Genomic DNA, 27,866 nt, shown 5'->3' with positions numbered 1-27,866 from the left:
GGAAGCCAGCAGGGTGTTCAAAAAGAAATAATAAAAGACAGCTTCGCTGCCTCTACTGCTGACAGAATCTTACATGTTTTAATTAAAAAGGTGAAAATACACACTTATAGACTCCATAGCATCACCCAGCACTTTGAAGTGTTTTCATTCCCTTTCCCTACAAGGGTTTGAGCTCAAAAGTCTAATATGAGATGTCAGATCAGAATTTCAGCTTTTAATTTCTGGTATCTCAATGTTTTAAAGAGCAGATAATCTTAAAACAAATTCAAGTAAATAACAATATTTGGTTGCATAACCCTGTAATAAGACAGAGACCCAATCTCAAACTGCATTCTTCATCCTTCTGCTTTTTTGGTCAAAGCTTCTTTCAGTTCTTTTGTTTTGTTTTGAGGTTTTTCTCCCTCCAGTGTTCTCTTCACAAGCTGAAATGTATTTCCAATTGGGTAAAAGTCCAGTGACGTGGTCAGTCTAAAACCTTCCACTTTTTCCCCTATAAAAGTGTTGGCAGTGTGCTTTCTGTCACTGTCTTGCTTTGTGTCACCTTAAACATGCATCTAAGTCCCTTGGATGCATTTCTTCATAAATTAGCAGACGTTCTACTTCTACCAATATGAGTTTCAATAAAGATTAGTCATGCAAGCCCAAGCCATGACACTACCACCACCGTGCCGATCCTTTCTTTCTCCACCAAGGTTAACCCTGGAAATCTTTACCAGTGTCTCCAAGGAGAAGCTTCACATTTGATATGACTCTGACTCGGATAAAGCACTTCCTGAAGCTAAATGAATGAAAAAGCCTAGTCACACTGTGCAGTAAATAGTAGCATGTTTTTTCACTCCATGAATAAAAAAAAAAAATACAGAAATAATTAATGAGGCTGCCAAATAAACCATGGCTGATAATTTGGCATGGAAGAAATAATGCATCACTACTGGTCATATGAAGCAAAGCTGCATTTCAATTTTTGGCTCCAAACACCATGCTGAATTTATTAATGATGGCTTTTGCTTAGCAAGTTAATTGTTCTCCATTACTGTGTCGAGACCGGGTCAGGAAGTGTATATATATTTATAGAATTACGGTATATATTCAGCACACAGTCTTTCAGTGAAATTTAAAACCATTCTTTCACCTCCTAATCCCAAGAGGAAATCCACTTGCAAATCCACTTGCAAAGTTGCAGACCACCTATAATAGCAAAAAGATGAAAAAGGTAAATATTGATGTTTCTGTGAGCGTGAATGAGGAATAATTGAGACCAGACCTACGAAACACATATAGTGTTTGGCTGAGAGGAAACTTCATGGGCATGTGTGCGTGTCATGTTTTATTAGCAAGCTCTGCGATTGTGCGAGAACATGACTTCAAAGTGATGGGTGATACTATGGAGTGTGTAATAGTGTGTATTTCAGCTCATGAATTAAAAATACATATAACTAATGAAGAGTCTGTCAGATAATATTCCCTTTAAAAGTATTGAAATGTCAAGGCCCATTTTTGCTATATACTCAATACATTACAGTTTGAGATATAAAAATAATGAACCGAATAGAACACAACAAAATTCCATCTTTTTATTTCCTGATATGTACATCTAGATCTGTTAAATAATTAAGAACATGGCACTTTTGGATGCAGACCACCCAATTTGTGGTGAGCAAAAATATTGGAACAACAGTATTTTGTTGCATATCTACTGCTTGCAATAACGGCACCAAACTGACAATTGAATGACCCAGGAAATATACCACGATGGGAATCCAATGTGGATGGTATCACAGCAGAAAATATACACATGTTTAAACCTAGGGGTAGTTAATCTATAGCCTATATCTAGTGGGGGGTTTTTGGCAGAAAAATAGGGAGAACAGAAACTCTATGCAGACAGTAACCTTAGCTCAGGATTGATCATGCAATCAACTGTGCCGAAATACCTGGACTAGCTATTTGCAGTACGATTTTAGAAATACATTTAAAAAATAAAAAGCTCCAAACATATTTTCTATTTAGAACCCTGCAGAAGATTGTTTCCCTATCCCATTTTCTTACAGAGATGTGTTTCTTAAAATGAGATGTTTTAACTTACACTTGGAAACAATAAATCCATATGTCAAAAGTTATCAATCTATATTTTCTGCTGGCTAGAATAAAATCATTTAGATGAGAAGTGTCAGTCGAAGCAGTAACATCCATCAAAGGGTGGTAGTAATACTGTGTGATATTTTCTTCCTCTGTGATTTCAATGTGTGATCTGCCATCTGCAATTCCTCTAATCTCTCAGATGTTGTCTAATCTCAAAATAACACAATCTCTGAGATTCTGAGCATTATTTATATGTTTATAAACATATGAAGTTGCAAGAAAAGATATGACCTTAAACCACAGAATAGGTTGAAACCTGAGCATGAGAACACATTGCGGTATGGTTACAGGCCAGGACTTTTGAACACTCAACTCCATCCAAAACCCTCAGTTTTTTTTTATCATAAATAACATGCATTAATGATCAGAGTGGTTGAATGATCTAGAGTAGGAGGAGGCCATGGTGTAGCACACTATAAAGAAACTGAAGAGAGCAAACCACTGGCCTGATTTAATAGCTGTGACTATTTTTTTATGTTGCCTGTAATCATGTAATAATAGAGTTGATTAGTAAGGGAACTGTTTTTTTTTTCCTATGTGTGTGTATGTATATATATATATATATATATATATATATATATATATATATATATATATATATATATATACAGTGAGGAAAATAAGTATTTGAACACCCTGCTATTTTGCAAGTTCTCCCACTTAGAAATCATGGAGGAGTCTGAAATTGTCATCGTAGGTGCATGTCCACTGTGAGAGACATAATCTAAAAAAAAAAATCCAGAAATCACAATATATGATTTTTAAACTATTTATTTGTATGATACAGCTGCAAATAAGTATTTGAACACCTGAGAAAGTCAATGTTAATATTTGGTACAGTAGCCTTTGTTTTCAAATGTTTCCTGTAGTTTTTCACCAGGTTTGCACACACTGCAGGAGGGATTTTGGCCCACTCCTCCACACAGATCTCCTCTAGATCAGTCAGGTTTTTGGCCTGTCGCTGAGAAACACGGAGTTTGAGCTCCCTCCAAAGATTCTCTATTGGGTTTAGGTCTGGAGACTGGCTAGGCCATGCCAGAACCTTGATATGTTTCTTACAGAGCCACTCCTTGGTTATCCTGGCTGTGTGCTTCGGGTCATTGTCATGTTGGAAGACCCAGCCTCGACTCATCTTCAATGCTCTAACTGAGGGAAGGAGGTTGTTCCCCAAAATCTCGCAATACATGGCCCCGGTCATCCTCTCCTTAATACAGTGCAGTCGCCCTGTCCCATGTGCAGAAAAACACCCCTAAAGCATGATGCTACCACCCCCATGCTTCACTGTAGGGATGGTGTTCTTGGGATGGTACTCATCATTCTTCTTCCTCCAAACATGTTTAGTGGAATTATGACCCAAAAGTTCTATTTTGGTCTCATCTGACCACATGACTTTCTCCCATGACTCCTCTGGATCATCCCAATGGTCATTGGCAAACTTAAGACGTGCCTGGACATGTGCTGGTTTAAGCAGGGGAACCTTCCGTGCCATGCATGATTTCAAACCATGACGTCTTAGTGTATTACCAACAGTAACCTTGGAAACGGTGGTCCCAGCTCTTTTCAGGTCATTGACCAGCTTCTGTGTGTGTGTGTGTGTGTGTGTGTGTGTGTGTGTGTGTGTGTGTGTGTGTGTGTGTGTGTGTGTGTAGGAAGCTGTTCAATCACAGAGAACAGAGAGACTGAGTGTCTAATCGACTTTCCCCTGCTTTCTGCCTTCATCAGCTTTTCCATGTCTGCCAGCAATATAGACAAATTAGCTTAAAGGCAATCAAAAGACAATTCAATTTATCACTTCCCTGCACCCAACATCCAGTTTCTTTGCCTGGCAATAAAACTATAAGGAAGAAAGCAGCAGTGGAAAGCAACAATACATGTAATAATTTCAGTAGCAATATTGTATTATTGTATTGCTAAAGAAGAGTTGATCTGTAGTAACTGTGTGTGTGGGTGCTGATTTGTAATCCACTCCACATTACTTTCCTTTGGATTAAAAGGCCAAATCTCCAAATAAATAGGCCTTCGTCGTAAATAATCTGGAACAAACAAGTCAGCGCATAGATTACTACTTTATTTCAGTGATTTACCACAGACTCAGATTTTTTCATCTCACACAAATAAAGATTTAGGATTCAGAGGAGTTTCATTTCATCGCAAGCCATTCTGATTATTTCTTTTTATGCGAGTGAACCAAGAGTGCATTCAATAGACTGGAGCTTTATCATTAGGCATTTTGGCATCTTTTTAATTGGAGCTTTTTCCTGCCTGTTTTTGTTCTCTCTCTTTTCATTATGTCTGTGGTATGAAAGGCAGCAGCCAGCAGCTTTTCAGTTCAGAGTCTAGACTTACACACGAACTCAGCTTTGATGAAAGCCTCATTTTTTTTTACCATTCTGCTGGTGAGAGCTGTATAGTGCAGTATGATGGAGCTCGTAACAACTTCCAAAAAAGTCTTAGAGTTCATACACCTCTTGTCTAGAGCTTTTGCAGAAAGTTTTTCAGTAACAGTGCAACTTCCATTGTCGTAACATACAGTAGCCTTGAGGTCCAAGAGCATTGCTTTTGTAAGAAGAAAAATCTTTGTTCCAATAACAGCAGCATCGAAGCACATATGAAAAGCACCTCGGGTTCAGCTGACTTTGAATCTCTGAAACATTTATAATACTGTTCTTTATATAAGTATTCACCCTCTGTTAACTCTTCTAAGTTGGACTTGCAATAGACTGAGGATTGAGCTGGACCTGGGATTTGTACCATTTGAGGCGGCAATATTTCTTTTTATTGAGGCTCAATGCAAAAATAACAAAAATTTGATGCTTATATAAGAATTCACACTCTTGAGCCACGTTTGGCTGCAAAATTGCTCAAGTGATGATAAAAAAATTGGCAGGCAGGAATTTTCACATCTTGCCATTCATTTTCAATTATATCATGGTCTGGGTTTTGACTATGTCATGACACAGAGATCAAATAGTACTTCATTTAAACACAGGCATTGAGTGGTTTTTAGAGGGGCAAAAACTTTTGCAACTACAATTTATATTATATTTTATGTATTTTATTGTATGTGGTATTTTATTTACCAAAGGTTTATGAAATATAATCCCAAATGTATTAATTAATTTTAGTTCCAGGTTGCTTATTGGAATTTTTCTCTTAAGCAGGTATAAATGCCCATTTCTAAAGAATTTCTTCTCTTTATCATTCACTTATTCGCATTATATTATTGGTATTATATTTTTTCTTTGCAGTTAATTATGCAACTGATAATAAAATGGTTCTTCTCAGGTTCTTTTTTTTTATCTTTTATCTGACTGCTTGCTGAATCTAATAGCACTTATATTTCCAATAAATCTGTAATTTATTAAATAGATATATTATGGAGGTTTTTTTTATTACATATATTTATTTTATGAATCATTACAAAGGAGAAATGCAAAATGGCCCCATTGACGCATCTTTTTCTTCTCCAGTAGTAAGCCAAGGACATATCTATGAAAAATATTAGTGCTCGTGTGCGCTAAGTGTGCAGTTCATTGAGCCAATCCTTTTTGAAGGTTATAGACACGGATGACTGTCTGGTGGCTGGAGCCAGATCTGAATGTGTATTTTGATTTCTCAGTTCAGCTTGTCGTCTGTCCTTGAGACGTGCCTAACAAATCTTATTAGTTTCTGAACATCTGTTTTTGAGATGCATTTCACCGAAAAGAGAAACTTTTCATATAAATATAATTACATGACAATAATGGGGTAGTTGAATTTCAAAGTTCAGTGCATACAGGAGTGTAACTATAGTGAGTCTATCACCTACAGTGTCATCTAATTCCTGGCAATTATATACACATCCTTCATTCATTTTCTCCCGCTTATCCGTAATTCGGGTCGCGGGGGCAGCAGTCTAAGCAGGCCCCCACCTTCGACTGCTGCCCAATCCTCACAGCACCGTCCCTTACGTTCCCTCCTGCAGGTGGTGAGCCCACGGGAAGGCGGCCCCATGTCACGGACCTTGATATTTCCCTCGTAAGGGACCCCCAGAGCATAGAGGGTTAAGGGCCTTGCGCAAGGGCCCAAGAGTGGCAGCTTGGCGATACCGGGGCTTGAACCCCAGCCCTTCCGATCGGCAACCCAGCGCCTTAACCGCTGAAGCCACCACTCCCCCTATATACACATCCATGCATTAAAATATCTGTCTTCTTGTAAATAATTATGGTTGAATTGAAAATTATGTAAATAAAAACAGCTACACAACATTATTAGTATCATAACAGAATATTAATTTATATCTACACAAGTGAGTATTAAAAAGTACAGTATTCTCATTTGTACTATTTATTTTTTTTGTATTTGGGCAGGGGTCAAAAAAATAAAGCTGCAAGAAAACATTTGTGTTTGATGCTCCTAGAAATATATCCTACTAATATACAGTAGCACAGGGAGCTAATTTCACACTCAAGCCAGTGACCACTGCGTACTTTATGTCTTTGGTTTTATGGATTCAAAATTGTCGTAAAAGAAACTATGCACCACATTTTTTAAATTCCAAGGTCAGAATACTGTACAATAAACTGTTTTAATTATGTATTTCATTTATTTATTTATTTTTGTTTTATTCTCAATTATTACCTAAAAAAATTACATCTTCCCCTAGCACATGTCAGCTAACAATCCAGAAAGTGAAATATACTTCCTGTGAGACACATCAAGCCAAACAACCTGCTGCCTCATAGTGTAGAGGAATGCTCTATCTTCCACAGAAGCCTGCGATTAGTTAGTGTCTCTGTGATTGACAGGACGGAGAAGGAAAGTGAGAGTGCATCCCTAACCACATATAACAGCCAATTTTGCACAATTGGTTCCTGACCACAGATGTCTGTAGCATTATCGAGATTGGGAAGCATGGATAAGCCTCTTCTGATAGATGCAATAATAGATAGTGTGTATATTCAAATCTTGTAACTGTGGTAGCCCTGATTATAGTATGTCATGATTCCCTCTGCTAGACAGTTGGCTTAAGTCAGTGTACATTTTATTGGTTCTTACAACATAAATGTTAAAAACAAGTGCCCCTCTACACACTAAACAAAACTCAGTGAACTTCATCCTGAGTAACCTGACAGTTGCCTTTGATACATTTGAACCTTATCTGTACTTTTGATGCTGTAGCACTATGCTCTTAACCTTTCAGTTTACATTTTTGGCAGTGTACATGCTTGATCCTACCACATAGCACAGACAGGTTCGTTTTTTTTTTTAACCTCACTATTTTTACAGAAATTCATTCATTTTCAGATTGTGCACATGAACATGCTGGGCTTTTTTCAAAAGGTATACTTCATCTGATGGAATATTTTTACTCAAGTTGTCTTATGTAACTCTTTAACTGGCTTCCTGTTCCAGTAATAACCTTCCATTGAGCATGTTCATTCGGTGCAATTTCATTGTTTCAGTGACTTGGCTACTTTATAGGGATTTGTGCTTCCCATTCTCAGTTATTTTAATGTCTTTATTATTATTATTTTTTTACAAAGGTCTAGGATCAGACTTCTCTGATTTTTTATAATAATGATATTTTCTGCATTTGTAATACTGGCTGCATCTATTTTACATTGTTTTACATCCTTGTAGGGATGTAACCATATATGAAAAAATTATCCAGAATTAACAGATTCCCATAACAGCTTTCTGAACTAATCATTAAGTCATCTTTCTTTTTTCTGTCACATTGTTAATCCTGCACACTAATTTTGGTTTAAGATTTTTAACAATTGAAAAAAAATGTGTCCAGTTCCATCCACACAGGCTACTGAGATGATTGTTCAGTCTCTGGGTATCTCTAGACTAGACTATTGTAAATTACTGCAAGTCAAAAATGGGCCACCTTTCACCTACCTTAAAGCACATGTCACACCCTGCACTGCACTGCACTGCACCACACTTCCTCTGATCCTCTACCACTACCTGACTGGTCACATCACTTAATGTACAGATTTTCTTTTCTCTTCTGGCATCTAGGTGGTGAAACGAACTAGAAATGAACACCTGAGTCACTGTCTGTATTCAAACATTGATAAAAGACCTTCTTCTTCCATTAAGTACTTAAATTAGCGCTTAAAAATGCTTTTTTTTAATATTTTCTCCTCAACAAAGTTTCCAGATTGATGGTTTTCTTAGTGTGTAACCTTGTGAAACAGTACCTGGATGTATTTATTGATAAAGACATCAGAGCACTCCTGTAAGTCATTCTGAATAAGGGCATCTACCAAATGACATGAATATAAACAGATATTGTGTTCTTGATAGACACTTTTACAGATAACAATAGAACATACATTGTTCTTTTAGAAGCTTGCTAAGAATTTCACATTTCTACCACTTTTGGATTTAGGCAAATATCAGGTTTGGGGTCCTGCATAATACCAAAATGTCAAATATAAAGTAATACTGTAAGACTTGTAATGGATGTGCTGTGCTGCTTGATGCATTTACAACATGTGTCTGTTGACAGTCTGAACAAGGTCATGGTGATAAAAAAAAAAATGTTTTTAAGTTTTTTATTTTAATTTTTGAATGTTAAGAAAAAGTTAAGAAAAATCTGCAAAAATGTCTAATCCTGACCAATTACTTACTATGTTTTAAGTATAGTGGGTAAGTGCTGTAACTAAGGTTGAGACTGATCAGTCAAAAAAAAAAAAAAACATCCTGTAATAAGAATATTTAAAAAATATTTTACAAAGTATAGGCTATACATACAAGTGTAAAATATGAAATTTTATTTTGTACATATACAAAGTATATCCATAGTATATACATTATAACAAATAATATTAGTAACATAATAATCATAAATTCGCCTCCCAGGGCTAATAGTACTAAGGTCCATATTTAGTTTACAAAATCTTTCCGTTTAGAGCACACCCACCTCAGGCTGAAATCTAAATGCAAATACAGATATGGATATTTGGAGCACTTGTTTTCTTGATTGGATTTACTGTTTACACTTGGGTATTGGGTATATTTTTGAATGTATATTTTGAAATTGTCCTTTATTAAATGACTAGATCAGTGGAAAAGAATCACCACCAACAGTGGATTGCTCTTTGTCTGAGTTGCTCTGTATAAGAGCAGGTACAAATAAATAAATACGAATGCAAATGTATCAGGTTTTATGCCATATTTTAAACACATTTAGTGTGCTTGAGTAATTGCTGAATTCACATTATGTTCTTTTCCCCCAAGCTGTTTTTATCTGTTTCTTAATTTCCCTAATTAGCACTCTCTCACTCTCTCTATAAGATTACTAGTGACATCATGTTCATTCCTAATGTTCCATGCCTTGTGCCTTGTTTCTTCTTTATTTGATTAGTAAGTAAAGCACTGAAATCTAATGAACATCTTTAAAGAAACTGTGTCCAACATGGGAAACTATTTTGTTTTACACTGGGGTTTAATTTCTTTAACCTTTAATCCTGCGAGCTAAACAGATCTCAATAAATTATTTCTGCAAATTAAAAGTGATTTTGAAATATCATGGCTTAGGAGTACTGCTTCTGACTGACTGATCTATCTGATTCTTCTATGATAATTTAAAATAGAGTAATTACCTTTATGATCCCATTTATAGAGATTAATAGAACACAGGGAAAGTGCATTGCACCACCACAAATCCTCATATAATGTCGGTGGAGTGTTGTTCAAAGTCTAATTGGATAAAGCCAATGTAACTCTTATTGTTAAGAAATGTATCAACTGTATCAGAGAATCAATTGTCTTATATGTTATGTGTAGCAGAACTCAATGGGAAGGTTGAGTTTTCAGTGTAGAGGTTTAGGAAACCCTTTATATACTAAGCTGGAGATTTGGATACGATGTTTAAATAATTGAAACAATTGTTCGTTACAGTGTCTGTGATGCACATTTACTGACAAAGAGCAGTAGTATATATATATATATATATATATATATATATATATATATATATATATATATATATATATATATATATATATATATATATATATTTTATATATATATATATATATACACCTTGCACTACACTCATTGTCTCTTATTCATCACCAGTGGTTATAGTTGTATGTCGCTTGCTTAAACCAGGTTATGTTTACTTTATTCCCATGTTAATTCCTTATAAAACTCTATGCACTCTTTGCATCATTATGAAATCCATGAAAACAAATATTCACAAATCTCTTCCCAGAAGTGATTTACATTTCTGTTGGGTTTTTACGTCATTAAGCTGTAAGTAAATTAAACGATTAGACATTTAAAGCACATTATAAGAAGTTATTAGTAGGTTTATACTGGATATTGATAATTATAGAATAATGATATGGTTTCGGTGATCTGTTAATAAAATGCTATGATATAGCCAGTGCATCAAGCAAACTACAAACCCCTTGCTATAATTGCAGAGCAAAATTTCAGAATCCTGCTATCTGCATTTTAATTCCTCCACTATGCCGCTTTAATCTTCAAAGCCCCGCCTCTTTCACGACGTCCCCTTCCGCCATGGGTGTGGCAGATCCCACATAATGCCCCAATGAAAGGAACTGGCACCTGCATTTTAGGAAAAGCATAATGACAGGAGACAGAGGGCAAAAAGAGAATCAAAAATATACAAACATATACGTGCTTTTGCGGCAGTTTTTAAGTGTGTGACAAGTGTGCATGCACATTTAATTAGACATTTGTGTGAAATGTGTCTATTCTGTCTTCCAGAAGTTAGTTTCTTTAGAGGTAGATCTTTAGAGGTAAAGGCCTCCATTTAAATATAGTGTAATTAAAAACATTTAGAGAGGAGCATACATACAGTCACTTTCATTATCTTTCAGACTGAGTTATTCTTTTAGCAGCATTTTGTTTTCTCTGATCTCTTAAACAAGGCTCAAAGAGCAAAAAGACTGTGAAGAAAATAATCTCATTTTCTTCTACTAAATGAGAAATTTAAATAACAGCATTGTTGAGTCTCTTTTGGGTCCATGAAATCAAACACTTCACCTGCAGCTACTGCTAAAATGGCTCTGTGGAAAAAATAGAAAAGGATAAAACAGATGATAGAAAATTAACTAGATGTCTAGGAGTGAACTGGTTCAGTGCAAAATACTTAATTAAATAGAAATTAGTGACTGTGCCACTGGTAAAAAATAAAATGTAACTTGGCTAAGATTTCCAGTTTGAATCATGCCATTCCCCTGTAGATACAACTGCTGCTATTTTCTATTGAAGGGTGCGTTGGCCTTGTCAATCTCTCTCCTGTCAAAATTTCAGGCATTTGGCTGTTTGCATAGTTGGCAACAACTGATATCCTCCACTGAGTATGTTTAGACAGCCAGTGATGTTATATAGCCCAAATGATGAGATATCTTAAAATGGTCAATAATTTTTGAAGGACTTCAGAAATATGGGCAGGGCATCTCAATGGCTTTTAAGCTATCACAATAAAAACATATATAATAGGCAATTTAATTAAAATAAAAGTAACAAAAATACCCTTTTTGGCTCTTCTCTTGATACAGCAAGGGCAAAGAACTTGTTACTAGCATCCATTTTGAGTAATGACTTTCTCTCTTTGTCCTTCAATCTAAAGTGCAGTCTAAAGTATTCTTTCCTATAGCCACTTACAAGTTTGCCAACTACATATCCTTTTTTGGGAAACTGTGAAAAGCAACACCTTGATGCAGAGCTCTGAAGAGGTGTTGGGTTTTGGTGTAGTAAAATGCAATGAGCAGTAATTTGTTGAAAGTGGCTACATGAACTAAACTGAGGTCATGAAATTGTGGCTGTAGACAATTTACCCTTTTAAAGCTCTCAGTTTGCTCTTGGTGATTTCTGAATTAATAAATCGTGCTCACTTTTTGTGCTCTCCTTTTAAAATAAAACATGCCCAAACATGCTCGGCAGGGATACAGCCTGGTGTAGATCACAAGTTTTTGTTGGATTCTTTAATTAAAGAAAATGTTATCATTGGGATATGACAGACAGAAACATAAGCTTAGAGTCCTCTAGCTCACAATAATACCACAAAAGGCAGGCACTCTAATAAGATATTTGCATTGGTACATGTAATTTTTTGTTATCAATAAATGTTGTCATCATAAAGTTCTAAATAATGTGCTCAACAGTGCTGAAAAGATGTAATGAAATTCAAATCATTGTTAGGCACCCTATTCCTGATAACCTTCCAGGGCTCTGTGTAGGCATCTTTGAAGGAAAGCACAAATGAAAGAAAAATATGGGCACAATATTTTTAATTTATGCCAACTATAATAATTATAACCAAAATTGAGAGCATGATTAATGTAAATTGTGAACATGAAAAAAGGTTATTTGCTTGATCTCTCCATGGTTTTGCATTTTTTTATATGCTATTTTCAAAACTAATTGTTTTCTTTAATCTTTACATGTATAAAAATCCATTAGAGAGTAGAAGATGTCAATATATGAAGTATAGGCAAAAGAGAGAATCTAATTAACATGTTAATTCTAGCAACCATTCAACATTTATGGAGGTGATAAAAGCTTTATAGTTTTATTCTAGTGTCTCTTTGGTTGTTTTTTTGACTCCATGTTACACAGTTCAGCAGATACTGTGACATTAAGTCTGTTTCACTGCAGACCCCAGAAGAAGCCTTGTGACTCATTGTAGGCAGACATCAGCAGGGTGAGCACTAAAGGTCCAGCTGTAGCCTCAATTGATTCAGCATCTCTAGTGTTCAGGGACAACACCTTATGACTCACTGTGCACAGTTATTCAGTGGAATTCACACTAATGGTTCTCATGCATCTTTGTCAGTAGATATAGACTGACATCAAAGAAGAATCACCCAGAACAAAGAGTCACAGTGTAGTCTTCGAAGTTGATAATCAGAGATGCAGTTGTATGAAAATCTAGTTGACTCACTCACAGATGTTTGTGAATTTCTGGGTATTATCCTAAGGTGTGATGAGGTGGATCAGTGCTCCTGTCTCTCCTCATTCAGTGTTGCTCGTAGGTTGCTGTTCAAAGGAAGTCCTGGGGTAGAATTCCTGTTCACACTCCCTGCAAGAACTGCAATTTGTGAACATACAACTTTTTTCATGGTTATTAAATGCCTTTGATTAGAACACTGTAACATTATGCATACACAGAACTCATTTTTAAGTTCCAGGCATGATTTTACAATGTGTTTGGCATAGAACATGACCTAGTTGTTAAGTTCCCTGTATGTTTGTGTAAAACAGATAGATCACAAATTTATGAAGCATGCCTTCGTCACAGAAATAACACAGTATGTGGAAAAAGAAGGCTCCGAATGTCTTTAAAAGATTTCTGATGTCTTGAAAATAAAAATGTTTTTTGTGACACACAACCAGAGACTTGGATAACCCCACTGTCTTTCTGGAGAGAGGATCTACTACCCCTTGAAGTCAAATGGCCTTGAGTCTTGTCTGTTTTGGCCATTTTTGTTCAGTGTTATATTTGCAAATAACCTTCAACTAACTTAACAGGCCAGTTTATGAAAGCCAAAAGAGGAATTTATGAATAGAATCGGTGTCTTTTCAAAGCCTTGGTTGAACTACCATGATGGTTTATGGCTTTATACTAAAGGTCATATTTTAGTTGTTATATGGCAACATTCCTAAATTCTGGCATATATAAGAAGTGAGAAACTTCATTTTACATTCTTTTAGGAGTAGTTTGATGGTTGCTGATTTTTAGTTTAAAATTTTTTTTACTAAAATACTCTATGGCCTGTTAGTGGGGGACAATATTTCTTCAATTCTGCACGATTCTGCTCTCATTTCCCTTCTTATAGTCTCAAACCTAGTTATTCTTTGACTCTCCAGGATAAACTAAGAGCAGGGACTGAGAGCAGACAAGTAGAATAAACAGACTTCCTACAAACTGCTTTCGTCACTCAGGTTCTGCCACATTGAGACTGTGTCTGTTCCCTCAGCTTAAGAACCCTAAACAAAAGGGAAAAAAAATTTAACCTAATTAGAATTCATTTAGGCCATTCCAAATGCACAGCTAGCACTTTTGATATTAGTTGAGCTGTTTTATATTAGATCTCCTACATCTAAAGTGCTTATTGTTAGTTAATATTAATAATCAGAAATGAAATTTTTACTAATAATAATTATTTATTAACAGGTTGTTGACAAGTTTTGTTGTTTATTAAAGATAAGTTGGATTTACCAATATCTCTCATTTTAATACTTCATGTCTTTATATTTAGTAAAATCTTGTAGTGAAAGGTTGGTTTTGGAGTGCTTCAAAAAAACATTCCAAATAAAGTATAGATTTGTGAGTTTGGACCAGTGTTCCATAGAGCAAAGTTTTTACCCAACAATAGCCATAGATACAGTTTACCTCCAAGCCACAAACATTAAATAATAATAAAAAAATAAATAAAGTCATAGAAATCATATACACAAAAGGAACACACATGGTTTGGATGAAAAGCTATGTCAAACTGAGTCACTGAAAGCACCACTATGATATAATGTAAACCACCTGTAAACAAACAGAGCATAGAGTCTAACGATCAGTCACCATGGTGACAAACTAAGACCAATGGGCTGTTTATTAGAACAACAGGGCTGAAAAAGGCAGGTGTTCATATTCAGGTACAGCTGCAAAAGTGGCAGAGACAAATACCTGTTACCCTGTACTTGTGTATCACATGATCTTTAAGGAACTAAAATCAACTTAATGTATATTCTTTAATTGCTAATTATATACTTTTTATATCTATTGAATCTATTGGACATGCTATTGTGTGTTCATTTGCATATTGCATATGATCGGCTCAAGCCTAGTGAGAACACTTTTTTTAAATACATCTTGCCATCTTGTTTTAAATGGAACAGTGTGTAATTACACTCCTTTTGCAGTTTAGCAGTTGCAGTGGTCCACTCAGCTTGAAAGACACGGATCTAGACAGTATCAGGATACAAGAAAATGGTAAAACCATGTGGAATTTCATAACCAACGCTAAAGAATAAAGACTACCTGCTGTGCTATTATCCTGCATAAAGTGATAACATCTTCTTCTTCTTCTTCTTCTCCTTTCTTCTTTTGGCTTCTTCCATTTGGGTAGCCACAGTGGATTATCCTTCTTCATACCCTTCTGTCCTGTATATCTGCCTCTTTTACCCCAACCACCTGCATGTCTTCCCTCACCACATTCATAAACCTCCTCTTTGGCCTTCCTCTTTTCTGCCTTCCTGGTGGCTCCATCCTCAGCATTCTTCTAGTCCAAACCATCTTAATCAAGCCTCCATCACCTTGTCTCCAAAACGTCCTACATTGGCTGTCCCTCTAATAAACTTGTTTCTAATCCTGTCCATTCTCGTCACTCCCAACGGAAACCTCAACATCTTCAACTCTGCTACCTCCAGCTCCTTGTCCTTTCTTTTACTCAATGCCACTGTCTCTAAACCATACAACTTCGCAGGTCTCACCACAGTCCTATAAACCTTCCCTTTCACTCTTGCAGATACTCTTCTATCACAAATCACTCCTGTCACTCTTCTCCACCCACTCCACCCTGCCTGCACTCTTTTCTTCACTTCTCTAACACACTCTCCATTACTTTGCACTGATCCCAGGTACCTGAACTTCTCCACATTCTCCACCTCTTCTTCCTGCAACCGCACCACTCCACTGCCCTCCCTCTCATTCACACACGTCTTCTGTCTTACTCCTACTGACTTTCATTCCCCTTCTCTCCTCTCCAGGCTCTTCTCAACCTGCTCCCTACTCTCACCACAAATAAAAATATCATCCGCAAACATCATTGTCGACGGAGACTCCAGTCTGACCTCGTCCAACAACCTGTCCATCACCACTGCAAACAGGAAAGGGCTCAGAGCCCATCCTTAATGCAATCCAACCTCCACCTTAAACCAGTCTGTCGTTTCTACTGCACACTTTACTGCTGTCACACTGTCCTCATACATGTCTTGCATCACCCTCACATACTTCTCTGACACACCTGACTTCCTTATACAATACCCCAAATTGTACAAATCCTTTTCTCCTTCCTTAGTGTCCAGCTACTCATATGCCTTTTCCTTGGCTTTTGCCACATCCCTCTTTACCTGCTGCTGCATCTCCTTGTACTCCTGCCTACTTTTCTCATCACCCTGTCGATCCCAATTCTGTTTTGCCAACCTCTTTGTTCTTTTGCTCCCCTGCACTTCCTCATTCCACCACCATGTCTCTTTGTCTTCCTTTCTATTTCCAGATGTCACACCTTACAGTCTCCAATCTCTTTCAGGTTGCATCTCCTGCATAGAACATAGTCAACCTGTGTGCACCTTCCTCCACTCTTATACGCCACCCTATGATCCTCCTTCTTCTTAAAATAAGTATTCACCACTGCCATTTCCATCCTTTTAGCAAAATCTACCACCATCTGCCCTTCCACATTCCTCTCCTTAAGGCCATACCTACCCATCACCTTCTCATCACCTCTGTTCCCATTACCTACATGCCCATTAAAGTCTGCCCCAATCACCAATTGTTCATTCCTAGGTGCACCTTCTACCACTCTATCTAACTCACTTCAGAATTTTTCCTTCTCACAACCCACTTGTGGCGCATAGGCACTGATGACATTTATTATCACCCTTTCAACTTCCAGCTTCACGTTCAATCCAGTATCAGAAACTCTCTTCACCTCCACTACACTCTAACTGTACTGTTCCTTCAGAATCACCCCTACACCATTTCTCTTTCCATCTACACCATGATAAAACAGTTTAAACCCACCTCCAATGTTCCTGGCATTACTCCCTTTCCACTTGGTCTCCTAAACACAACATATCTACCTTTCTCCGCTCCATCATATCAGCTACCTCTCCCCCTTTACCAGTCAAAGTACCAACATTTAATGTGCCAACCCGAACCTCCACCCTTCCACACTACTTTCCCTGCTGTCTCTGTAGACGTCTTCCTCCTTTCCTTCTTCTCCTTCGGCCAACAGTAGCCCAATTTCCACCGGTACCATTTTGGCTAATGATACCTGTGGCAGTCGTTGGTAACCCGGGCTAACCTTCGACCGATCCGGTATGAAATTCTTATTCGTGATCCACATATTTGATTTGGCACATGTTTTACACTGGATGCCCTTCCTAACGCAATCCTCCCTATTTATCCTGGCTTGGGACCGGCACTAAGAGTGCACTGGCTTATAAAATCCTAATAGCTGGGTTGCATAATGTGCTAACATAAATGACCCAAATATGGATTCTCCCATTTAGAATTAACCTTCTAAGAGATCTCAACTAAGAAAACTAAGATTTTAGCTACAAGACTGCTTTGAAGATAACTAATGGATGTGTGAGAAGGTCAAGATGCAAGCTATGTACATATTAATCTCAAAAAAACATTTAAATATTTTTACAAATGCAACATTTATGATGAAAAATTTCCAGTTAAGAAGAGTGTATCAGCACTTCTTGAAAGGTCACTGTGTCTGCATTGATGTATGATTCACAGATTTGTGAAAAAATAAACATTTTGATGATGTGAAATGATGCAGAACAATGCAAAAGCATAGGATATACTACAGTAATTTAACTGTTTTCAACCCATACTAAATATAAAGACTTAATTAAAAGAATACTTTATCCATGGAGTAGCTCTGGATAATAAATATCTCAATGATAGATAGATAGATAGATAGATAGATAGATAGATAGATAGATAGATAGATAGATAGATAGATAGATAGATAGATAGATAGATAGATAGATAGATAGATAGATAGATAGATAGATAGATAGATAGATAGATAGATAGATAGACGTCATCTCTTTCAGAATTGTTTGGCATTTTAAAAGAACCCAAACATAGTGAGAATGTCACAGATAACTTTTTAGCGTTGGCTGGCTATGAAGCGCCAACATGAAATTCAGTTGGGGAAAATGCTATATCAGATGATTTATATTGGACATTCAGTCAGGGACTGAAACCTAACCAAGTTTCAGAAGAAAGTGCATAATTACATGACTTTAGGAAGATGTCCAAAGTCTAAGGATGAAAAGAGCTCTGAGAAGCTTCTACAGAGTCAAAGCAAAGCCACAAAGGAATACTTACCTGGTTCAGAAGCCGAGGCAGAATCTATTAGCAATGAGGAAGGATTTATAACAGTGAGTGCACCAGCCCTAGAGTCCTAACAGCGGAGCAGCAAAAAAGAAGAGCTGAACAACAAAGAGCGTACCACAAACCAAGACCTGTCAGAGTACAAAGACCTGTAAGAGTGAAAAAAAGGACTTAATTTTTAGACATAATGAAAAGTTACTCTGGTGTTACATTGAACATAACAAGCTTAGTAGGTAACAGTTGTTTTAAATAAAAGGAAACTAAAATATTTGTTTATGGAAGCATAAAAACAACACCTTCTACTGATAGCACAGCTTATTTTATGCATGGGATGAAATAAGACACACTTTATGCTTAAGGAAATCTCTGATGAGGATTTATTTGGTCTTTCTTAGGGAAAGTATGGAAAAAATCCCTTTTAATTATTTCACTTTAATGATTATCTGGTCACAAACTATACTACACCAATTCTGACCACATGGTTTCTGCGCTGAAGCTGATGACTTGAGCTGAACACTGGGCTTATTTATGTGATGATGTTCCAATGGATCCAAATGCTTGCTTGTTTTATTCGGAGTTACAGTGAAAAAGAGTTTGCCCGCTTCCTGATTTCTTATTTTTTTGCATGTTTGTCACACTTTAATGTTTCAGATCATTAAACTAATTTAAATATTAGTAAAAAATGACACAAGTGAACACAACATGCAGTTTTTAAAAGAAGGTTTTTATTATTTAGGGAAAACAAAATCCAAAACTACATAAAGTGATAAAGTGTGATAAAGTGTTTGCCCCCTAAACCTAATAACCTAATGTTTGCCCCCTAAAACCTAACCTGGATCATTGTCCTGCTCCAGAACCCAAGTTCACCTCAGCTTGAGGTCACGAACAGATGGCCGGACATTCTCCTTCAGGATTTTTTAGTAAAAAGCAGAATTCATGGTTTAATTTATCACAGCAAGTCTTCCAGTTCCTGAAGCAGCAAAACAGCCCCAGACCATCATGGTACCACCACCATATTTTACTGATGGTATGATGTTCTTTTCTGAAATGCTGTGTTACTTTTACGCCAGAAGTAATGGGACACACACCTTCCAAAATGTTTAACTTTTGTCTCGTAAGCCCACAGAGTATTTACCCAAAAGTCTTGGCAATCCTCAAGATGTTTTCTGGCAAAACTAAGACGAGCCTTTATGTTATTTTAGCTCAGTGGAGGTTTTCATCTTGGAACCCTGCCATGCAGACCATTTTCACCCAGTCTCTTTTTTATGGTGGAGTCATGAGCACTGACCTTAACTGAGACAAGTGAGGCCTGCAGTTCTTTGGATGTTGTTGTGGGGTCTTTTGTGACCTCTTGGATGAGTCGTCACTGTGCTCTTGGGGTAATTTTGGTCGGCTGGCTCCTGGGAAGGTTCTCCACTGTTCCATGATTTTGCTATTTGTGAATAATGGCTCTCACTGTGGTTCGCTGGAATCCCAAAGCTTTAAAAATTATTTTATAACATTTTCCTGACTGATAGATCACAATTTCGTTCTCATTTGTTTCTGAATTTCTTTGGATTATCAGCATTATGTTTAGTTTTTGAGGATCTTCTGGTTTACTTGACTTTGTAAGGCAGGCCTATTTAAGAGATGTCTTGATGGTGAACAGGTGTGGCAGTAATCAGACCTGGGTGTGGCTAGAGAAATTTAACTCAGGTGTGATAAACCACAGTTTTAAAGGGGGGCAAACACTTTTTCACACAGGGCCATGTAGTTTGGGATTTTGCTTTCCCTCAATAATAAAAAGCTTCATTTAAAAACTGCATGTTGTGTTCACTTGTGTTATCTTTTACTAATATTTAAATTAGTTTGATGATGTGAAACTTTAAAGTGTGACAAACATGCAAAAAAATAAGAAATCAGGAAGGGGGCAAACACTTTTTCACTCTAACTCCCAGTGAAACAAGCATGCATTTGGGTCCATTGGAACATCATCACATAAATAAGCCCAATGTTCAGCTCAACAGCTTCAGCGCAGTGTGGTCAGAATTTGTGTAGTATAATTTGTGAATAGTTAATCATTACGATTAAATAATTAAAAGGGAATTTTTTCTCTAGGAAAGACCAAACAAATCCTCATCCGAGATTTCCTTAAGCGTAAAGTGTGTCTTATTTTATCCCATGCATGAAATAAGCTGTGCTATCAGTGGAAGGTGTTGTTTTTATGCTCCCATAAACAAATATTTTAGTTTATTTTTTAAAAAACTGTTTAATAAGAAATCAGGAAAGGGGCAAACACTTTTTCACACCACTGTATTCAGTCAGTCATTCGTTTATTTATACATTACATTTATTGTATTTTGTAAGAAACAAAAATTTAGTAGTTGAGGGTTAAGGGCTTTGCTAAAGAGCCCAGGTGAGCAGCTTGGCCACTGCTGGAATATAAACTCACAGCAATCTTAGCAACTGAGCTACCACTTTCTGCATTCACACAGTTATTCAGTAATTCATTTATTCAATGATTAATTCATGCAATCATTAAGTAATTCAGTCATACAGTCAGTCCATCAGTCAGTCAATGGAGGTGAGGATTTTAGGTATGCGTACTGCCAAAAAGTGGGTTGCTATGTATTTATTATGAATTGTTATGTATTTAAACAAACTTAGAAAACAGAAATACAAATAAACTTGGTACAGATCTCTGTGGACACAGATGTGTTTGGATTGTTTTTTTCTGTAGCACGTATTTTGCCCAGTAACTAATTCAAATCTTTTCCAAAGCTTAGTATTATCCAGATTGTTGAAGGATTTTAGAGAATGGGCTTCTCTCAGTTCAGCTGCCCAGTTGAGCTCTGGTCCACAATCAGGCTTAATTTGACTGCTGCTTAAATCAGTTCCAAGAAATTGCTCTCTGTTTGCCTGTTAATTGGGCCGGGTAGTACTCTGCTCAACTGTGGGTGCTCTGTGTCTTGTCTGTCAAGTCTTGACACATGCTTTTCAGATCTCATCAAATCTTGTTGAATCGAAAATAACTTGTCTCCTTTATATGTTGACATTTCAATTTTTACAAATATTTTGCATGGTTGCAGGGCTTTTGGCTCGAATTTCCTGAATGTGTGTCATGTGCCATGCTCTCACACCACCTCAAAACATCCTGCATAGCCAAGTGTGGTTAAAGAAATAGATGCATGGAGGGAGGATGGTTAAAAAACAAATAACCCAGCAATAATAAACAATTGATATAATAGGAGGAATAAGTGAATGTTCGGATGAGATGGAGGTCTTTTTGTCCTCAGGGTAATTTACCCAGCTCTTAGCCCAGATCTTTTGATTTATAAAGAAGGACAAATAACCATTAAATGATATTTACACAGTCAGAGTCCAGGTGTCCTCTGCCTATGCTCATTCACCAAACAGACCATTATAAACACACAACACACACACACACACACACACACACCCACACACACACACACGCGCGCACACACGCACACCGTTGTAAACACATACCCAGCACAAAAATGAATCTTTGACCATTCTGTACCTGATTTGCATTTTAAACAACCCTTCAATAGACAATATAAGCCAAATGCCTTCCCTCACTGACAGATGAGCTGCTTATTTTTTTCTTCTTTTCTTCATTCTTTTCTTTATTTTGACATACGACTTCCAGCTTAACACTTTAAGGCAGTACAAGTCAGATTAATAGCTTCCTCTTGGCCTTATCAGCCTTGCCTTGGGCCAACAGATATCATGTCTGTATATGGCATAAGAGCCTTATGCAGAGAGCTCAGCTTTCCACCCTTTTAATGATGTGTAAAACTGATTATTATATTTGCAAGCTATATACAATAATATTCTCTCTATTCTTTTATTCAGTGCTTTTCAATGATGCCATTTCTACTAACAAAACCAGTCAGACATTGGTTGACATTGTTTATAGGCCCACATGTTTTAAAGTTATTCAAGCAACCAGTTAAAGAGTCTATTAAATTCAAAAACTTAGTAGTAAATATAACAATTGTAAAAATATAACCTATGTAACAAATGTAACATATAACAATAAAGGCTGGTTGTAATTTAGCAGTGTAATAACATAAAAAGCACTTTGATTCACTCTCATTTATAATCATCTATCGACGTTTTGTCTGTGATGTAAAAGTTAAGGCATACACAATGACATTAAATGTATTTGGAGTGCTTCTGGAGAGAAGTTAAAAAAATGTTTCCCTCCTTGTTTATCATGATCACGCAAACTGTAGCTTTGTTCCAGATTTTATTAGTTTATATCTGGATTCCCTTGCAGCACAGTGTTGCAGCTGGTAGCAATTGCATATCACAATTCCAGAGTAATCAGTTTGATCCAGAGCTCAGATTACTGTTTGTGTGGAGTTTTGGATGTTCTCCCTGTGTTTGTGTCCTCTCTGGATTTCCCCTTTCCACACACAGTTGTGTATTGGCTATGCTAAATTGCCCCTATGTTGGAAAAAAGTGTACGCGTTGTGCCATGTTATTAACTAGTATTACCTTCCACCAAGTGTTCCCACACTAAAGCACTTACAGGGACAAATAAATCATTTCTGAACACCTTAAATGAGCCTGAAGTGAAATCATCCTGGGAAATATACATAAATCTTCAACCTAAATGTGTTTCATCATAATTGTGGCTCAAATCTTTGTGTCTAATTAGACTCTCTACAATTTTGAGCCAACTCTCTTGACACAATTATGAAAATGCAATAAAAAAGGTTGTGGGTGTTGCAATAAATGCTGCAAAGACAGAAGTCCTATAGGGAAAAGTAGTTATGCTTATTTAAAGCACTTGGCTTGCACCAGTGGCAGCCACTTACATTTTTACACGTTCCTCCCTTCAGATAACATTTTCAATACAGTACGTTATCCTGTTAGAGCTTCCCAACCCCGTCTGACCTAATGAAGAACAGCAGCATCATTGCTGTGACTCTTTGTCAATGTCAGTTCCTCAGAGAAATATCATTGGTCAGATGCAACCAATATTCACACAACATGCCAGCTCCTCTCTGTCCTCATCCTTCTTTAACATTTCTTGTAGCGTTTTAGGCCTATTGTTAAATCGCCTCATGTCACGGGCATTTTGCTTTTTTCCCCCCTCCTCTATTATATCTAGAATACCTTCCTGCAGGCTAAGACAGAGGAGGACATCTTCACCCATTTGGGATTGGACTATATTGAGCCTTGGCAGAGGAATGCTTAGACCTCATCCTATTCATCAAATGTGAGCACATTCCCGCAGCTAATCTTCCCTCATAGTGTGTTGCTAGACTCACAGACTCAATGCCTTCAATGATTTATTTCACATATGAGCCAAATCTGTAATACTTTGCCCTTAGCAAAGCCTTTCCCCTTTTAACACTTAAATTCAATTCAATAAATTGCTGGGTATATAATGTTATAATCAAATTCTATATTTGGGTGGTATGTGCTAGAAAAGCTAAAAATTACAAATATATGTAATATACTGTATATCTCTGCTATACAGGAAGAAGAGTGCAAAGAAAACGAATTGCTGTAATTACCAGAATATACATCAAACCAGATGTGACCAGACTGTCTAGGACATCATGTGGTGATAATAAGCACAGGTGGAGTTTAACAGCAGTAGAAGTGATATTGGATTCCACCTTCAGTGAGCATCATTTACTGTCCTGGCTCCTCATTACTGTAGAATAACAATGCTAGAGGAACTGTATACTCTCATTTTAAAAGATCACATGCATTTAAGTATAATGTTCTTTACATGTATGTAGAGCTTTTATCATGTAATATCACTTGTCTCTTCTGTCTTACCTTCAGGCTTGTAATATTTCATAGTAATATGACCATACTGGCTGCATCTATGTTATATCTTGGAAGGGTATAAAATGTCTCGGTAGGATAGCTTAATGGTGCATGTTTGTCTGTTAGTATAAATTACTAAGTGCTTATTTCAGAGGATAGGATTACATACTCTCACATGGAGCTGTTATTACACAAAAAAAAGTTATCCAGCATGTAGCCATTGATGCAATTTTGATGTTATGTTGCTCAGTTTTTACTCAAATAAATCCAATATATTCCATTGTGAAGATTTTACTAAATGTGTGAAACAATAAATTATATATATATATATATATATATATATATATATATATATATATATATATATATATATATATATATATATATATATATATAATTTATAATAGATTTATAATCTATCTATTTAATCTATCATGTATTTTTTTTTACATGATACTTTTCTCTTTTAGCAGTTTCATAAAGTGCTTTTAATTATATAACCTATATGACTATATTGATATGTCCACTTCCAAATCTTTTGTCCATTCTGCATGAATTTTGTTCAGATTCATATTTGTTACTGACATTAAAATGTTATATATATTTGAAATTACTCCTCTTCAAATGTAAGGGAATATTTAAAACTGCACCCATTCCTGCACTAGGAGGAATGGAGGGATATGTGGGACAATGGTTTTGGATTAGATTAAGAATTAGAAAATATCTAAGCAAGTGTGATCTTGGCAGATTTATTTTGAAGAGAGTTGAGCATGAGGCAAAAAACATTATCAATAAAAAGATCACTGAATTTGACAAGACCTGACTGTTGCCACTGACTGAAGACTAAGTCCTGACCAGGAAGGAATAGGTGGTTCTGAAGCCACTAAAATACTTTCGAAATATTTGCAGCCCAATAATAATACCTGAAATTAGGAAGTGCTAATCCACCTTGAACTTTTTGTCTTTGAAGAAATTCCTTCCAAATTCTATGTGTTTTTCCACCCTATACAATCGATGAGATTAGACTGTCTAAATTCTAAAAAAAAAGGATTATGTAGAAAGACTGGGATACATTGAAACAAATACAAGACACTTGGTAAAATGTAAATTTTTACACAATTAATTCTTCCTGCAAGGGAAAGAAACAGCAAGTTTCATTTTTGGAGATCTAGTTTTAACTTGTTAAATAAAGAAGCAAAGTTCTCTTTGTAAAAGTTAGTGTGATATTTATCTCTAAATATTTAACACCTGATACAGACAACTGAAAGGGCATATCATTCTTCGAAATATGGAGGCCTTATTTGTTAATGCGGACACAAACACTAGCATTTATAACCTGAGAATGTTCCAAATTGATTCAGTATCTTAACTACTTGTGGAATACCTACGATTAGATCCGAAAGGTACAACATATCATCACCATATAAAGATACTTTATGTTCTATGGCCCCACTGTTAATCCTAGTAAAATGCTGTGAGTATCTTAAACGCTATGGATAGGTGTTTGATTGCTAAAGTAAAAATTAAAGGGCTAAGGGGGCACCCCTTGTCTTGTACCCATTGATAGTGGAAAAGACTTTGAATGTACTCTAATTGTAATTACTGATGCCTTAGGGGAAAAGTACAATAACTTATGCAGTGAGAGAAAATGTGTTTCAAATCTTTCCAGCACATAAATATTTCCACTCAGCTCTGTCGAATGCTTTTTCAGCGTCTAGTGAGATGACTAGTTGAGGGACAGGAGCCTGGAAAAAATTAGATAAGTGGATTAACCCTAGCAATCTAATTAGATATCACTAAAAGAATGTCGATCTCTGACGAAACCTGTTTGGTCTTTTAAAATCAAATTATCTATTACTGTTTCTAAATGTGAAGCAAGGATTTTTGCCTGGATTTTAATATTGAGATTAGAAGAGAGATTGGTATGTAAGAATTACATTTCAATAGATCTTTGTCAGGTTTTAACAAAAAAATTATGTTGGCTTAATTTAAGGTTTGTGGGAAGCATTCTATTATAAAAGAGTCCTCAAACATATCCAAAAGTATAGAGGCTAATTTATCTGCAAATAATAATAAAAAAAAATTATTGGGTAGTTACCTGGCCAGAAGTTTTATTATTCTGCATTAATGTGGTCGCATTTAGAATTTTTTCTTTTATGTGTATGTTTAGCAAAAATAGGTTTATTGCATTGAATCTAGATAAAAAAATCTATAATAAAAATGTATAAAGTTTTATAAATATAATTGGGATTAAATAATTATTATCACTGTTGAGAATTTGAGGTATAATTTAAGAGGCAGCTTTAGATTTTAACTGGTAGGCTAAAAGTCAAACTGTTTTTTCTCTGTGTTCATATACAGTGTATATCCTCTAGAACATAATAAGCAACATTCTGTTTTATTTGTTGATAGCTTACTTTCCTTATAAGTTCAGATGAGGGAGACATGGAATAGAGGCAATCTAATCTTATAATAGAATCATTTAAATTGTCTAGTTGTTGTTTAAGTTTTTTATTCGGAGTTAAAGTATATGATTTCCACTGATAACTACTTTAAGTGACTCCCACAATGTAGATGCTGAAATAGATTCTGATCTGTTATGTAGTAGGTAATTATCTACAGTATATCTGTATTCACGAAATGTACAGAATGCAGGATCTGATAACAAGAACATATTTAGTCTCCACAGAGGCATTGTACCTCTGATCACAAATAAGATCTAATTGCATGGGAGCATGTTCTGATTTCACAGTAGGTAAATAATCGATTTGTTCAACAGAAGGAAGGAGAGATTTATCTATAAAGAACTAATCAATTCTTGAAAAGGAGTGGTGCACTTGTGACGAATAGGATTATGCTCTGCTGTGTGGAAACAGAAATCGCTAAGGATCAACGGCCCCTACTTGATCTATGAACATATATAAGGCGTAGCCTTATCTTAGAACGGGATAAACACTTGGAATTAGAACGGTTAAGGGATGGATCCAAAACAGAATTCATTTCACCACCAAATAACATGAGATAGGAGTTAATGTCTGGCAATAAAGAAACATGCTTATTAATAAAACTTACATCATCCCAGTTGGGGGGAAAAAAAGTTAACTAATAAGACAGGGGCATGATATAAACTCCCAGAGACTATGACATATCTTCCCTGAGGATCTGCAGTAGAAACAGAGGCCGTTAATTGGATGTTTTTGTGTATCAAAATGGCAGTGCCCATGCCTTGAGAGTTAAAATTAAAGTAAAAAATGTGTCCCACCCATGATTTCCTAAGTCTAAATTGATCACTAATGCATAGGTGGGTTTCCTGTAGATATATTATTTCAGATTTTAGTCTTTTAAATATGTAAAAAATGCTGCCTCTTTTGGTTAGTCCATTTAGGCCCTTAACATTCCAGCTAACAAATCTAACTTTCGACCCCCCTCCCAGGAAATGTAGTTAAATTGGCCATATTCCAAGGTTTGAAGAAACAAATACTTTGTTACTGTAGCTTACTGTACAGTCATTTTTCTGGTATCAGTACTTTACTTTTACTATTTATTTTTCTGCCAACTTTTTACTTTTACTCATTACATTTTTACACAAATATCTGTACTTTCTACTTCTTACATTTTCAAATCAGATTTGTTATTTTAGTTTTAATCTATTTGGTGAAATGTCAATATTCTTTCTTCTCATTTTGGCCCGTTTTTAGCCCATTGACTAATTTCCTGTCATTGCGCAGCTTTTGATAATTAGCGATGTAAACATGACTGAGAAAAGAGACATTCCTGATCGCCCGATCGTCATCATCTTTTCTGTGCTTGTGTTCTATAT

The 27,866-nt window shown here is 36.1% G+C and overlaps 1 protein-coding gene across 2 annotated transcripts in view; it reads left to right on the top strand.

Annotated features, from left to right (window-relative positions):
- The window catches only part of dntt (deoxynucleotidyltransferase, terminal), a 129,474-nt gene extending 105,171 nt beyond the window's left edge, over positions 1-24,303 (top strand). For both annotated transcript variants that reach the window (XM_083538407.1, XM_083538406.1), the window contains 2 exons: positions 23,376-23,483; positions 23,748-24,303. In XM_083538407.1, the coding sequence (XP_083394533.1) occupies positions 23,376-23,462 (87 nt within the window). In that variant the 3' untranslated portion in view covers positions 23,463-23,483; positions 23,748-24,303. The remainder of the gene's footprint in view (positions 1-23,375; positions 23,484-23,747) is intronic.
- Positions 24,304-27,866: the final 3,563 nt, after the last annotated feature.

Source organism: Silurus aristotelis, assembly GCF_946808225.1.
Source record: "Silurus aristotelis genome assembly, chromosome: 4".
NCBI lineage: Eukaryota > Metazoa > Chordata > Actinopteri > Siluriformes > Siluridae > Silurus > Silurus aristotelis.
This window is presented reverse-complemented; position numbering and strand designations above follow the sequence as displayed.